At 52.4% G+C, this 13273-nt stretch overlaps 3 protein-coding genes across 3 annotated transcripts; 1 reads left to right on the top strand and 2 right to left on the bottom strand.

Annotated features, from left to right (window-relative positions):
- Nucleotides 1-963: 963 nt before the first annotated feature.
- BCR38DRAFT_420203 (alpha/beta hydrolase fold-3 domain-containing protein) lies at nt 964-2531 on the bottom strand. The gene is made up of 5 exons (XM_040859368.1): nt 2380-2531; nt 1995-2273; nt 1815-1894; nt 1699-1759; nt 964-1610 (listed from the first exon to the last, which is right to left on the bottom strand). Exons 1-5 carry the CDS (start codon nt 2440-2442, stop codon nt 1011-1013), a joined length of 1083 nt encoding a protein of 360 aa, XP_040719784.1. The 5' UTR covers nt 2443-2531; the 3' UTR covers nt 964-1010.
- A 678-nt stretch (nt 2532-3209) lies between these two features.
- Nucleotides 3210-6217, bottom strand: BCR38DRAFT_93781 (uncharacterized protein). The gene has a single exon (XM_040865783.1). The coding sequence runs from the start codon at nt 5877-5879 to the stop codon at nt 3336-3338; it is 2544 nt and encodes an 847-aa protein (XP_040719783.1). The 5' UTR covers nt 5880-6217; the 3' UTR covers nt 3210-3335.
- Nucleotides 6218-9453: 3236 nt separating this feature from the next.
- On the top strand, nt 9454-10325 carry BCR38DRAFT_93742 (uncharacterized protein). The gene has a single exon (XM_040865782.1). The coding sequence runs from the start codon at nt 9606-9608 to the stop codon at nt 10116-10118; it is 513 nt and encodes a 170-aa protein (XP_040719782.1). The 5' UTR covers nt 9454-9605; the 3' UTR covers nt 10119-10325.
- The last annotated feature ends 2948 nt before the right edge of the window (nt 10326-13273 follow it).

Below are 13273 nucleotides of genomic sequence, written 5' to 3'. Positions count from 1 at the left end.
CCGGGGTTTCTATTGAGCATGGATGGGGTCTCTGGTACCACCCGGGGTCGTTTGTCATAAATGGACACGTTCGGGTTATAAGGCGATGACGGAAGTCAAAGGCTTTGCTACTGACGGCCTGAGTGGGGTATCCAGGAATGGTACAAAGATTACGCCCCGAGATATATGACAACGCGTTGGTATAGATCATAGGTTGGAAGTCCAGCATGTAGTGAGCCGGAATCGGCACGCAAGTCATGATTGCGCGCTTGGCAAACTCAAAACGATCCAGAACTTGACTGGACGACTTGGCACCCGCCTCTTCTCAGACCAGGTTGTGATCCCCAGGCGAGTCGTGGAAGGGTGGGTGTACGAGCTAACCTGTGGAGTTGAGTGTCAACGGTCGAAGGTGCGAGAACGCGTCACAGCTTTCGCGGCCTTTCACGTACGGTTCCTCAGGTGTGTGGTTAAACCAGGGTGTGTTCCATTCTCAAGGAAGAAGTAACTTGTACGTTTTGCTGGTTGCACTCAGGCCCATGCGCTATCAGGTCTACCGTAACGTATGCGGTACAGTGTGTGGACAGTCGGGTCAGGTATGCTATCCCGGTGCTACAGTTTACCAACAAGTCACCGACGCAATTGCAGTGGTATTGCGATTGGACTTGTGCACTACGAAGGTCGGCTGCGCAGTCACGTCCAGCTGCAAATCTCTCACAACCAACGATCAGCCAAAACCCCCTCCCCCTATCCTCCCAACAGTCAGCCCCCGTGGCCGGATGGACGGTGAACACAACAACACCATACGCCCGGCGCGTAGGTTGGTGAAATCGGACTGACTTCTGCTACCTCTGCGCGGGACGACCTGGAAACCCAGCAATCATATGCTGTGGCAGAGCAGAGCCGTCAATCTGCCCAGACGGCCATCACTGGACTCGGGAAACTGCTCCCCTTCTGTGATTACGCAGTCAAGAACAAGTTGCTATTCCTCACCTCAATACGATCAACCCCCCTTTCACCTCGGCTATTATTCTCTAGTCTCCCTTTCCCCGCTCCAACAACCACCTCATCCCCCTGACCGTATCCTCCACAAACCGCCTACTACTCTCCAATTCCGGCCAATTCGTCCAGAAATAATGTCCCAGCCCGGGGTACAAATCGAGCCTGGTCTCGATCCCATTCTCCTCCCTCAGCACCCTCTCGTAGATCAACGCCTCATCCCTCAACGGATCTAGTCCGCAAACCTGGAAATACGCTGGTGGCACCCCCTTGTGGCCCTGCTCCGTCCTCTCGCCAAACAGGAAGGGAGCCATGAGCGGGCTGTCCAGATCCGCCTTCAGCGTGAGGTTCATGTCGTTACGGACTGACTTGCCGATTCGTATGACGGGATCTAGGTTGGGCGTTACGGCCGGGTGACTCAAGTATTCGGCGCGGTATTTCTCGGGAAGGAGGTCGGGGGCCATGAAGCAGGTTATGACAGGGACGCAGAGATACTGGCCTGTGAGCGGAGGGGATAGGTTGTTGTCGCGGGCTAGATGAGCGAGGACGGCAGAAATGTTGCCACCTGCCGATCCACCACCCACGATGAAGCCGCGGGATGGGTTGGCCCCTAGTTCTCCTGCGTTTTGGGCTGTCTGTGCTGTGTTAGTAAGCCAGGCCACGTTACCGCACCTAGATACGAATCTGAGCTGGGTGGAGGAGTTAGAGAGAGAGGACACGCACCCATTGCAAGGCATCCCAGGCGTCGTTGATCCAGGTTGGAAAGGGATACTCTGGGGCAAGTCTGGTGGGGGTGGTATTAGCACATAGTCCTCGCTGTATGTTTGTGGAAGCCATACCTATAGTCCACATTGACGCAAACAGCCCCTAAATCCCGACTGAACAGTCTGCAGTTCACTTCTTCATCCGTGAGGTCACCCTGTCCACGATGTATATGGTCAGCATCCCCCCGCGTTCCTCGACAAACAACGACACCAAAGCCATGTCTCATACGAAAAACAGAACCGCAGGCGACTCACCATACTCCAACCTCCCTCATGATACATCACAATCAACGGACTCCCAGCCTCCACCTTCCGCCTCGGCCGATACACCCTAACCACAATCTCCTCCCCATCGCGCATCCGCACTGTCCGATCTTCCTCCTCAACCTCGTCGGGGATCGGCTCTGCAAGATAGCGCAGATGACGCTTCTCGCGCAACGTCGCTGTCCGGTGCTCCCGATATGCCGAGTGATCGTCCCGACCATAGTACGGGTCCGACGGCTGCGGTGCCCGTAAGGGGTTCTTCTCTAGTTCCTAATTCTCGTGATTTAGGTCGATTGATTGATTGATGGCTTGCTTGTTTGTTCATATTGTGACCAATGCTTGACCTGAACGTGTGTACGTAGGTAGACAGACTTACGGCCGCTAGAGCGGGGTCCACGACTCCGTATGATACAAGTTCCTCCCGCGTGCGAGGCGTCATGATGCAGTCAAAGATGCCTGGCAGGGCCTTCTGTGATAAGTTGCGTTGTGTTTGACGTGGAGAGATGCCTCGGGGGAATCAATGTTTGATTGCTGCAAGTCCGATGCTAAATACTGATGTATCGAGTCCCACCTCCGACGTCATCTCACTTATATCGGTCACACTCGTACTACCCCTATAAGCGACCCGCACTAGTCTAACACCGACGACACCAATCAAGAACATAGCATATGGGAGAGCAGAAGTCTATGAGAGTGTTGTTCAAGAGAGCAATAACGCAAGAATGCACGTTTTCATTAAGCCAGCCGCACGCCAAAATGCTTCTCTCTACCGGGCCAACCCCTCGCTAATGCAGAATAAATATGCCTGCTCCTGAAAAAGCGTTGCCAATCATGTAGAAGAGACACGTTCCCTGAAAGTGTCCCATCGCTGCGACCCCGACGCTCTATCCTGAAGCCGGTCATGAGTCATGTCCGCTTCACTCCTCACAATAAGTCGTTCTCATTACGGGTCCTTTTCTGTACAACTGAGCCGCCTTTTGTAGGAGTTGCCCGGCCACGCCCAACCACAACTGCGAGCACCTGCTCTGCCTCGACCAAATACGTCTTCATCACCAAAGCGGGTTGCACCATCGTTGCTTGAAAAAAAATCCGTGCAGTATGTAGGAACGCTCAAAACCACACTGTAAACCCTCCATCGCCATTGACGCCGCGACGCTATGCACCATGATATCCGACATGATTAAAAACAAAAAAAGAACACAACGCTATGAGGGTGTGTAGATGCGTGTATAGGACACGTCAAACACCATCGGGGTATGTTTGTGACAAATTTGACCGACAAGTGGCCTGGAGAGAAAGGATGAGGAGAGTGGCCAGACCTGTGGGTTTCCGTTACCCCAGGGTACGGCCACTATGAATGGTCTGCGCACTGGTTGTTCGTGGAGTCGTGGGACTTGGTCGAATAGCAGAAGCTTGGCTGTAGTCACCCACGTATGTGGCCGGCCGTGGGGACTCCCAGCTTTCCTCGTTAAGAACGCTCAGGTAGCCATTGCCCATTTTGTCCCGCAAGGCCTCTATCTTTTGTCGGTACATTTCACCACTGGTATTCCAATCCTGGGCGCCTTTCCAAGAGATCGGCGTCTCTGTACTTGAAAAACTCATTGGTGTCTGAGATACGACGCTTGTATCGATGCGAGGCACTTCGGGAGGGCCCATTAAAGATGAGGATCTCGTCTCTGTGAGCAGCGAAGAGAATTTCTGGACTTCTGGTGCATGGGAGATGCGGTAGTTACTCTCCGAGCCGACAGCGGCAGCTGTGGCTTCAGCTGCGAGCTGTTCGAGTCCCTGAGCCTGGATCGTCGTGGCGACTGCGTCATTGGTGGCTAGATCAACGATCCTTCGCTTTGGCGTCCGCCGGCGCCGCGTCGAGCTCGTGTTGACCTCGCTAGCAACAGCTTTGGGTGTAGGCCGCTCCTTTCGCAGGTCAGATTGTTCCTTGGGCACATCATAGACGATCGCCGGTTTGCTAACATCCACGGCGGGGACTTCTGGAACAGGTGCCTTCACCACTGGCACCGCAGCGGGAATGGCAACACGTTCAACGAGATATTTTCGTTCCGAGTAGCTTGGACCTGACGCATCGATAATGATGTCTTCCGTATATCCCGGGGTTCTGCGGAAGAGGTTGAAAATGGTAACACGATAATCACGATGTGTTCGCGTGAAGGGGTTACCCTCAACCCATATCTCGCGAAGGTCTGGGATTCCCGTCAAGCGTGCTAACTCGGTGGGGTCCGTCAAACGGTTCTCCCTGAGGTCCAATCTTTCCAATGGATACAGCTTCTCAACACCAGCTAGGGATTTCAGACGGTTGGCACGCAGATTCAGAGCGGTGAGGGCAGGTAGCGGGTTGCGGGTCAGAGAGTGCAGAGAATCTATCATGCAATGTGAAAGGTTGAGAGCTCGCAGAGCGGTCAGAGTGGCCAGGCTATCAGGAATCTGCGTGAAGAGGTTTAGCGACAGGTCAAGAGAGCCCAAAGTATTGGCCAATGGGGTAAGACTGGAGGCGGGAATCGCCGTCAACGAGTTGTCGGCCAAGCTCAGATGCTTCAGGAAACGCCATTTCGAGGCAGGGAGAACACCCATGGCCAATAGATTAGATGCACTGTTCCGGCTATTGTGCCATGAATCGGACAAGCTAGAATGCGAGCTGCCGGACCCAGAGCGTCTGACTTTGTACGAGGCTCTTGGGTTGGTGGAATGATGGCGGGAGGTACTGGGGCGGTTAGGCGAATGACTCCGAGGCCGGTTTGACTTGCTTGGGGACCTTGGCTCGTCTGTTTCGATCTTAACCACCGACGCTCGACGGCTACCTTGCGGTGAGGTGGCGTCAGTTCCTATCGATCCGACAGCGAGATCGCCAAGCGAGCTACGGGCATCCGGTGAGCCTGGGGCCGAGGTAGACTTGTGAAACTCGGCTTGGGACGTGGTAGGGCTCCGCCGCGGGCTTGAAGAATGCGGGTAGGTGGGGGATGCCTGAGCCTTGGACGAACGACGCCGCCGCTGCTCCATGTCGTCCATGACAATGTCGATAAGGATATCTGCGGGGTCGTCGATGCTCGCACGCTTCAGCGTTAGAGACCGGATCTGTTCTGCAAGGCGGTCCCAGCCGAAGAACTGTCGGAAGTCGATCCCGCTAATTTCCAGCGACTGAAGGTTCTTGAAGACGTACAGTGGCACAGCGGAATCGAACGGGAACTCCTCGTAACCGCGAATCAGTCTGGCACGCCAGTCTGGGGCGAGTCTTAGGCATGGTATTTTCGTGAAGGCCGAGTAGAGATATTTCAGGTCAGCCAACGCGGCAGCCTTCTGCCTCTCGTTCCGAGACGCAGAAATACTCGACCCAATGCCGAAGCTGGCCCACAAAGCCGACATGCCAGACATGACGCTCCTGACGCTTGATACGGAGCGGATTGATACGACATCAGAGCCGCGGCTCTGCGTTCGCTGCGAGGAGCTGAGGAACGACACATAGTTGGCGCTAGTCGATGTGTCGTGAAGACTTTCCAAACGAATCTTCATGGGCCCGACATTGATCCCTATATCCTCGAAACGGGACAACAGGTAGAACAGATGGTGTGGCGTAAGTGCCAATTTGGCCGGCTTCAGATTCTGCGAAGTGAAATTCAACGAGCCGAACGATAAGGCTGTGGCAAGGGTATTAGTCGACGAGGATGTCGAAGGCCGCTCGGGCATCGAAGGTCGGGTCGGTGACAGCGGCGTGGTCGGAGGCAAAGCCGAGATGCTGTGAGAAGTGCCATGACGGGCCGTATTGGGTTGTCTTCGAAATTGCAGCGCGTTGGCCAGCGCCTTCTCGTGTGTGCGCACGAAGCCGGCCAACTGCTTGATGAAGAACTCCCCGTCTTCTGAATCCATTTGTGACGATTTACGGCGACATGGAGAACGAAAATATAACAGCACTTTGCGAACGGCTTTTGGGTTCGAGTTGGAAATTTCCAAGAAGGGTTCGTCTGAAGGTGTCGTCGAACAGACTTCGGGACGCTCCGAGTATATCCTGCAACCAGCCAAGAGCGATCTAGAGAAAACGCAGTTGTTAGTCCTGACAACTGAAGCTTGAAGTCAACTCCACAGATAATGAAGCGGTGCTGGATGTTGAGCAGAGTGCTAAGGAGAAGTGGGAGTGGTCTTTTGAAACCAAAACGAGTGTAGACAGAAGTGATTCCAATGACTTGCAAGACTCAGGATCCCGAACAGCCAGATCACCGGGCTATCTGTGTCCAGCCCGCCGTTGACCGACTCCACGCCGGAGTGTGTCAGGCAAACAGGACTTGGTCATGACTAACAAGTCGTCGTACCCTCTCAGTCCAAGATGACATTTCCTTTGTGGGGAAGAGGCAACGCAGGGCAAACTTAAGACAACGCAAATATCGAGGGGGTGACCAGCACCAGGGCACATTATCAACCTGACATCCACGGGTGTTGTCTTTTGTTGGGAGACGGAAGGGAGTAAATGCTATGCATGTTGCGATGTAGACGAACGTACCAAATCAAAGCCGACCGGCTGACTTTGCCAAACTCGCGAGAGAAGTGTTTAGAATGTGCAGAGCACGGCTCGAAAGGAGGGAAAGTCGGAATGGGCAAATAGGATAAACACAAAAAGAGAGCGACTCCAATCTAGTCTATCTCCAACTCTTTCGGCCGTGGCGTATGCTCCTCCCACACATAGGTCGGGGGAAAAAAGCAGGCAAGATCGCGAAGGAGGTTGCGGCGGTTGGGGAGGGAATGAATATAATAATGATAAAGGACTCCCAGCCGAAAGAATCAATCGTGCTTGTCGGCCGGCCCTCCTACTTTTGACGGGGTGCGCACTCGGTGGTAATAATGCAGCTGGGTTCATCGGTGGTGGGGAGTGGGTAGCAGTCCACCTGGACTTCTCGCGAGGTGCGAGGTTGCATGGGTGCATTTAAGGGTCCGTACCCGATACAATATCAGGTTGGGTGGATGCCCGCCCGTGCAAGCCCACGCAGGAATTGCAGCGGCCCTCGACCGATGTCCTACGGCGTACTACAGCGCAATGGTCCCCTGTATCCGCCTAGATGTGTAGAGCTCTAAAGGCGTGCAACAAGTCCAGAGACTTCCGCTCGGGCACGACCCACAGAATTGGCGGCAAAGCGTCAGATGGCCTACCTTTTTGGCCAGCCAATAGGTTAGGCTTCTCGAGTGGACTTGGCCAATAATGTGGTGCCTGCCTTGCCTGTTTGATGGCTGCATTAGCACTTGCAGCTCGTTTTTGCATTCAATGCGCATCGAGTGTCTTAAGTCAGGCTTCTTTGTAGTTGTACTGGGACATGCACGACGGTTCAGGACTTTCGATGGAGTACAATATATCTCGTTGGGCTGCGAACCAGACTGCCAGAAGATTCTTCGAAAAAGAGTATGACCGACGACGACGACGATATCAAAACATGCGGCATAAATTGTCATGACAACACAAATATTGTACACAAGCCGTATCACAGGCACCCAGCAACCAGCTAGCCATGCTGCCGCGGACTTACGGACTTCCAGACCAGGGTGAGGGTACGCTGCTTCGCGACCCACCGAAGACGGAAAGGGTGTGATAAAAATCCATGCCAATATCGCTTCTCCAGACTCTTAGTAAACCTCAGTTTCAGAGCTGCGAGATTGGGGTTCACGAAGTCTTTCTACCTGTTCTGAAATAAGAAAACCAGCACCTGCCCTCCATCTGTCTTTACAGGCGTGCAAATAGTGAGCGCCGCCAGTATGCAATCACGACCGACTCCAAGACGGACGAACATTTGACGACTTGGACAAGCCCAATGTGCCGACCAAATCTTTCTGCGCCGCATGGTCACTCCGCCATCGCCTTTCTTCTTATCTGGTAGCTAAAACGCATCGCGCTTTTGTTTACCACGACAGTGCGCTTCGACTTCAATAGTTGATGTTTATCCTCTGAACCTAATATCAAATGCTTCCTTTCAGCCTCCACTGAGACTCCGCGCCGGACATTACAGCGACTATCACCGATGCCATACAAGTCCACTAACTGGCCATTTATTGTCTCGGCGGGCGTCGGTAGACGCAAGCCATAAAATCCTCATTTAAAGCCGCTGGACATGGCAGGCCACTTGCTGGGGTGTCCCTTTCTCATCTCCATGCATTTCAGGGTGCAGCGCCAGGGATCCCTTCATTGGGATTCCACGCGAATACCTCCCTGACAATCGCGAAGAGGGTCGCTAATCTTGGTGCTTGCCATTTGTCGTCTGTGCGCCCGCACTCGAGTTACTTATCTCATTGCAGATGACTGGTCACTATTCGCAAAACTGAAAAGTCTGTCGCAAAATTGCGAGGTTGATATTTCAATATGGATTGCCACGCATTTGAGACTCTCCCATTGATCACATTTACTCTGGGACTCCTTAGTCTCTCTCATACTGATCAGCACTAGTGTTGTCGGTTTGCCAGTCTACGCCGATCTCCCACCCGTTGCGCTTATACTCGCGTCCGTCACCTTGTCGCTGGGTCGCTGGGTCGCTGGGGGCCAATGCCGTTGTGAGCCTTGAGATCGCTGGTTCTGTAACCGCTCCAGAAGATGCCGATGCCAATCACTGAACCGCAATGCTTCAAATAACCAAGTCTTGCAAGTCTAGGTACCTACATTCACGCATGCATCCACCCAAAAGTCTCCCATTCGCTTGGCCGTGTATACTCGCTCCTCCGCCATGGGGGGCCAGTTATGTCATACCTCCACATGTCAAAAAGAAGTCGTTTCTGATTGGAATCTGCCACGAGCTCGGATGTCTACACTACGAGATCCCAAAAAGATCAGCCAATGGCATCTTGCTCCTAGCCTTGCGCTGCGCCGTTCGACCCCGCTAGACTACTGCGACCTAGGAGTCTTTGGTATGCCATTCTCGTTCAAGAGAACGCCAATCTGAGCACGCTTCAACAATTTACTCTTTCAGGAAGCGCTGGGGCCATCGTAAGAGGTTGGCGCATGGCGGGGCTCGCAAGTTGGGTAGGAGGGGCAGACATCTTGGACGAGCACGACGGCGCTCCTTGCCCCGAGCAGCCCCGAGTCCGGCATGGATATTCGTCAATCATATTTGTTCAACAAGAACGTCCCCGTTGGAGACTAACGTAGCGCTTTCTGGGTCGTACTACGGCGTCGACTGACTCGATTGGATTTGTTAACAAGGCGGGGAGAAGCGATTGTCAGGCTGTCGTGTCCCACTTGAGTGTAATGGGCGTCGCCCTGTCTCAAGGACCATGGGCCATGGACAGATTTAGAACACCCGGATGCCTACAAGTGTAGTACGACATGATGACTCTCAGGAATGCCCGCCAATCCTATCACACCTGCCGTTGCTCGTGGTGCCGCATCTGTCATGATACTCTATCCTGCGGTTCACTCCCTTCTCAGATACCTTCACCGCCCCTCCTTTTCTACTACAACGTACTCTTCTAAGATGGATCACCACCGCCATTTTTAGCCTTGAGGCTTGTAACTACCGACCGTTGGGTCTTTGATATGTGCGGTCGGTGTCGCTATGTTTCAAGCCGTCTTCAGTCTCACCGACTAGGTTGGGTCAACTTGAACCAGCCAAGAGCTCCTTCGTCATGACGTTGCCATGTTCCCGTATCTCAAAGCGCTCATCTTCTTGCCACGGCCTGGGCCACATCGAGACGTTGTACGTTGTGCGATTGATCTTGTCCTTCGTTTCGTTAGCTGGAAAGAACACTTACGAAAGCGGTCGAAGTTCTATTCGGAACAGACGATTCGAAAGGCTCGAGCTCGGGCGAAGAGATAATGCCGGACACGTAGAAAGTGTGGCGCGCACGACGGCTCATTGGCTAATCTCTGGACACCCCAATGCCGGGTCTATCAGAAATGGCAATCATCCGCCTGCCATCTCACAGGGTACGGCTCAGGATTCTCTTGGGAGAAACCAACCCATTCTCGGTGCTCGGTTAGATGTGATCTGGACGATATATACATGCAGCCCTCTACCGTATTGTCCATCACCGACATTTTTCGCATTAGTATCAATCAGTTGTCTACATTGCCGCTGCAAACAAGAGGAGCTGCATGGCACAAGACTCTGTTCTTTACAAGTTGTTATTCTAACGTAGTGCCGCAAACCTTGTAGCGGCCGTACATTGTCGCAGTCTGTATCTGAGTGCCGACACTATGTCGAGCTCAAGATCATGCAATACTCACCATAATCGATAATAGTTGGAACATCGACACTATATACGTCTGACGTCGGAGATGGTCTAAAAATGGGCGCGACGGGCGGCTGTGCGGGAATCTCCAACTCACATTAAGTCAAGGGCCACGGATTATATAGTGAATCCTTCAGTAAACGGCTGCTCCACATTTCTCCAAGCGGAATGGCTTCACGGGTTGGCAGAAACCCCCACCTACCGACTTGGGACCAACACTCAACAGATTTCTAAGGTTGTCCTCCCGCATCTTTCAATTTCGCGATATGCTAATTGCTGATGAGCTTCAAAACTCTCACCGCTCGACCAAAAGAAATTTTTTTTACGAAAAATTCTGACTTTTTCTTAATTTTCTTTTAATTTCTTTAATTTTTGAACTATAATTTCTTTTTATTACCCCTTCCTCCCGCTGCTATACGGTGCGTCTTTTTCAGTCGCCTCCATTCTCAACCACACGGCAGTGCATAACATTGACTCAAGTTTATCGTGATTTCGTTGCACCACTTCGACAATGGCTGAACGTGCTGTTGTGATCTGTGGTGATCTTTCGTTATCGCACGAGTCGAGATATCACGGGAAGTACACTAGCCTTGCTGATCCTTGTTGCGTCTAACCAAGCCAATCCCTTTTTGCATGCGAGAGTGTCCACTAAATGACGAATCAGCACGAAATGAGCTAAGTGAGGGGTGCCAGGGTGTGTGCGAGCCTCCGATCGCGTGGGGAACAAACTGACCTTCCCAATGTTGTTTCTAAACCAGATCACACAGGACTTGACCGGCAGGCAGGCCGGAGCCAACTCGTTGCCCCAAGACGGCAACTCGGACCAACCACATGCAATGCACCTCTTGCGATCGCTCTTATTCTTGCTTATGCTTGTGCCGGAGGCAAGGGATGTTCATGTCGACCTCATCTGACCGCGCGACCTAGTGGTCACGGGTTGCGGCTGCGATATTGTCATCTTTCGCCTGTGGTGGCATGATCATTGGTGTTGCGTTTCCTTGCTTGAAATTACTTTGCTGTCGCCGATATCTTCCGCCATTACAGTTCGTCTTTCCCGATATTGGCCGCAACGTGGGACGCGATGCGTTTGGATATCTCCGTGGTTATTTCCAAAGGGCAAAAGATTTAAATACCCTGCAAAACCCCTGTAAAGATCTATTTACCCTGCAATTTCCCAGACCTCCCACCGCCTTCCCAATCCATCAGACCCACCGATCGGGCCTATCAAGCTATCCATGGGGGCGTCGGCACCTTCTCATATTATGTCCAGTCTCACCACAACTAGAGCATCGCGATTGTGAGCTCTGTGGAGGGCGGCGAGAATCCCCCTTTCGAATCCTCTCTTTGACAGGGCGTCCTCGAGGTACTCTAGTAATTGGAGGGTTACAAGGGTCCTCTGGCTTGAGCCTGAGCTCAGAGACGTTGATAGCTGGCATCAGGCTACTACACGTGGCAGCCCAAACTGTCAGAGAGAGATATTCTGGTAGATAAGGGGTTATACCGTCTCCTCCTGCTAGTATTACGGTAATGGCACGCCCGCAAGGGATTCCATTCCTTTGATATCGACGGCATGAACATGTCCCTGCTGTCAAATTTACAATGCAAATACGGCCGTCAGGCTGTACTACTCTTGCTTCCGTTGGTGACGAAAACTGAGCACGACTACTAGACGCCCATTGCCTCCCTTCTCGTAATTTCCCTTCAACGAATGGGGTAGCTGTCTTCCCTGCCTCTATCAACCGTAAAGCAGATTGAAGCCGAGCTGCCCTCTTCTCCATAACCCGGTGCCATATTGAGTCGAGGAGAGCAATAATTCGAAGTTCCCGATCAAGCTTAATACTCCGTTTTGCGACTCGACGATATTACTTGTATCGTGGCCATATCGACGCCCAGAGAATAGCGCCTCGGCCCAAAGTGAAGGGTTTGCCGCCTCTAGATATGCCGCAGCTTCGGGCTTTTGTTGTCGAAGCTTCTCTAAAGCTGCCTCGTATTGGGCTAGAGTTGGTGTTCGGGCGATAGTCCAAAATAAAGAGGCAAGCCCTCTCCCGAACTTTCCCGTGAAATTCTCCTTAATATGACGACAGCACCACGCCCCTGTAGCTAACGGACCGAGGACCTTCTCCGAGTCAAGGAGTCCTTTATCTCGGTCTGATAGAATTGTGCTCTGCTCTGTTGAGACCTCTGGGATAGCCCAACGAAGGTGCTGTAAAAACCATGTCCAAGAAGACTTATTTTCCGACTCGACTACCGCCCAGGCCAAGATAATAGTCTCGCCATTCGCATCGATCGTGACGGCAAGCAATAGAGTAAGGATGAAACGACCCTTTAAGAAGGTTCCGTCGATAACGAGGAGACGTCGGCAAAGGGTATAAGTAGAGCGGCTCTCAGCAGGGCAAATGAAGATTCGTTCAAAACGTTGATGGCGGTCTCAAAGTAAGTCGATATGGATAGCAGGAGAGATGGTCTCTAAGAGCTCCTTATAAGCGGGTAGTAACTGGAAGCTATGTCGTTGCTTGCCAATATCTCCGTCGAGTAGTCGCAACTGGCACTCTTGAGCTCTCTTGTAGTCGATATCTTCAGCGAATTGGATACGGAGGAGGTCGAGTATTTGTTGTGGGGGGGTCTGCTGTGTTACTGCAATATTGGCAGCGACAATACGGTCTAACCAGTCTTTCTTAGACGCAGAGGAGAATTTTTGCCTTGCAGCTCCGCTACAACTCTGCTCCGTTTCGAGAATATGAATCTGCCAGATATCCTCACTAGGGGAATAGGTTGCTCGGCAGCGCCATAAACAGCCGCGTAACGCAGAGGCACACACCCAGGAGCCACGGGTCTTATCTCGCCGCTCAACCCGATAAGAGAATTTCTCCTTTACAGCCCAGTTGTCGAGGGCAAGCGATAGAGTATCAAGGTCAAGGAACTCTTGTCCATCAATAGGAATAGATAATAGGGGTAGCGACGTCATGTTGAGCTGAGGAATAGTAGTCGTATGCTAATTCCAGAGGCATGAAGTCAGAAAGTATGGCGGAAATGTGGAGAGAAAAGCGGCAGAAAAATTGCAG

The sequence above is a fragment of the Pseudomassariella vexata genome (assembly GCF_002105095.1).
Source record: "Pseudomassariella vexata strain CBS 129021 chromosome Unknown BCR38scaffold_2, whole genome shotgun sequence".
NCBI classification, from domain to species: domain Eukaryota; kingdom Fungi; phylum Ascomycota; class Sordariomycetes; order Amphisphaeriales; family Pseudomassariaceae; genus Pseudomassariella; species Pseudomassariella vexata.
The sequence above is the reverse complement of the archived record's forward strand: the minus strand, read 5'-3'. Positions and strand labels throughout refer to the sequence as shown.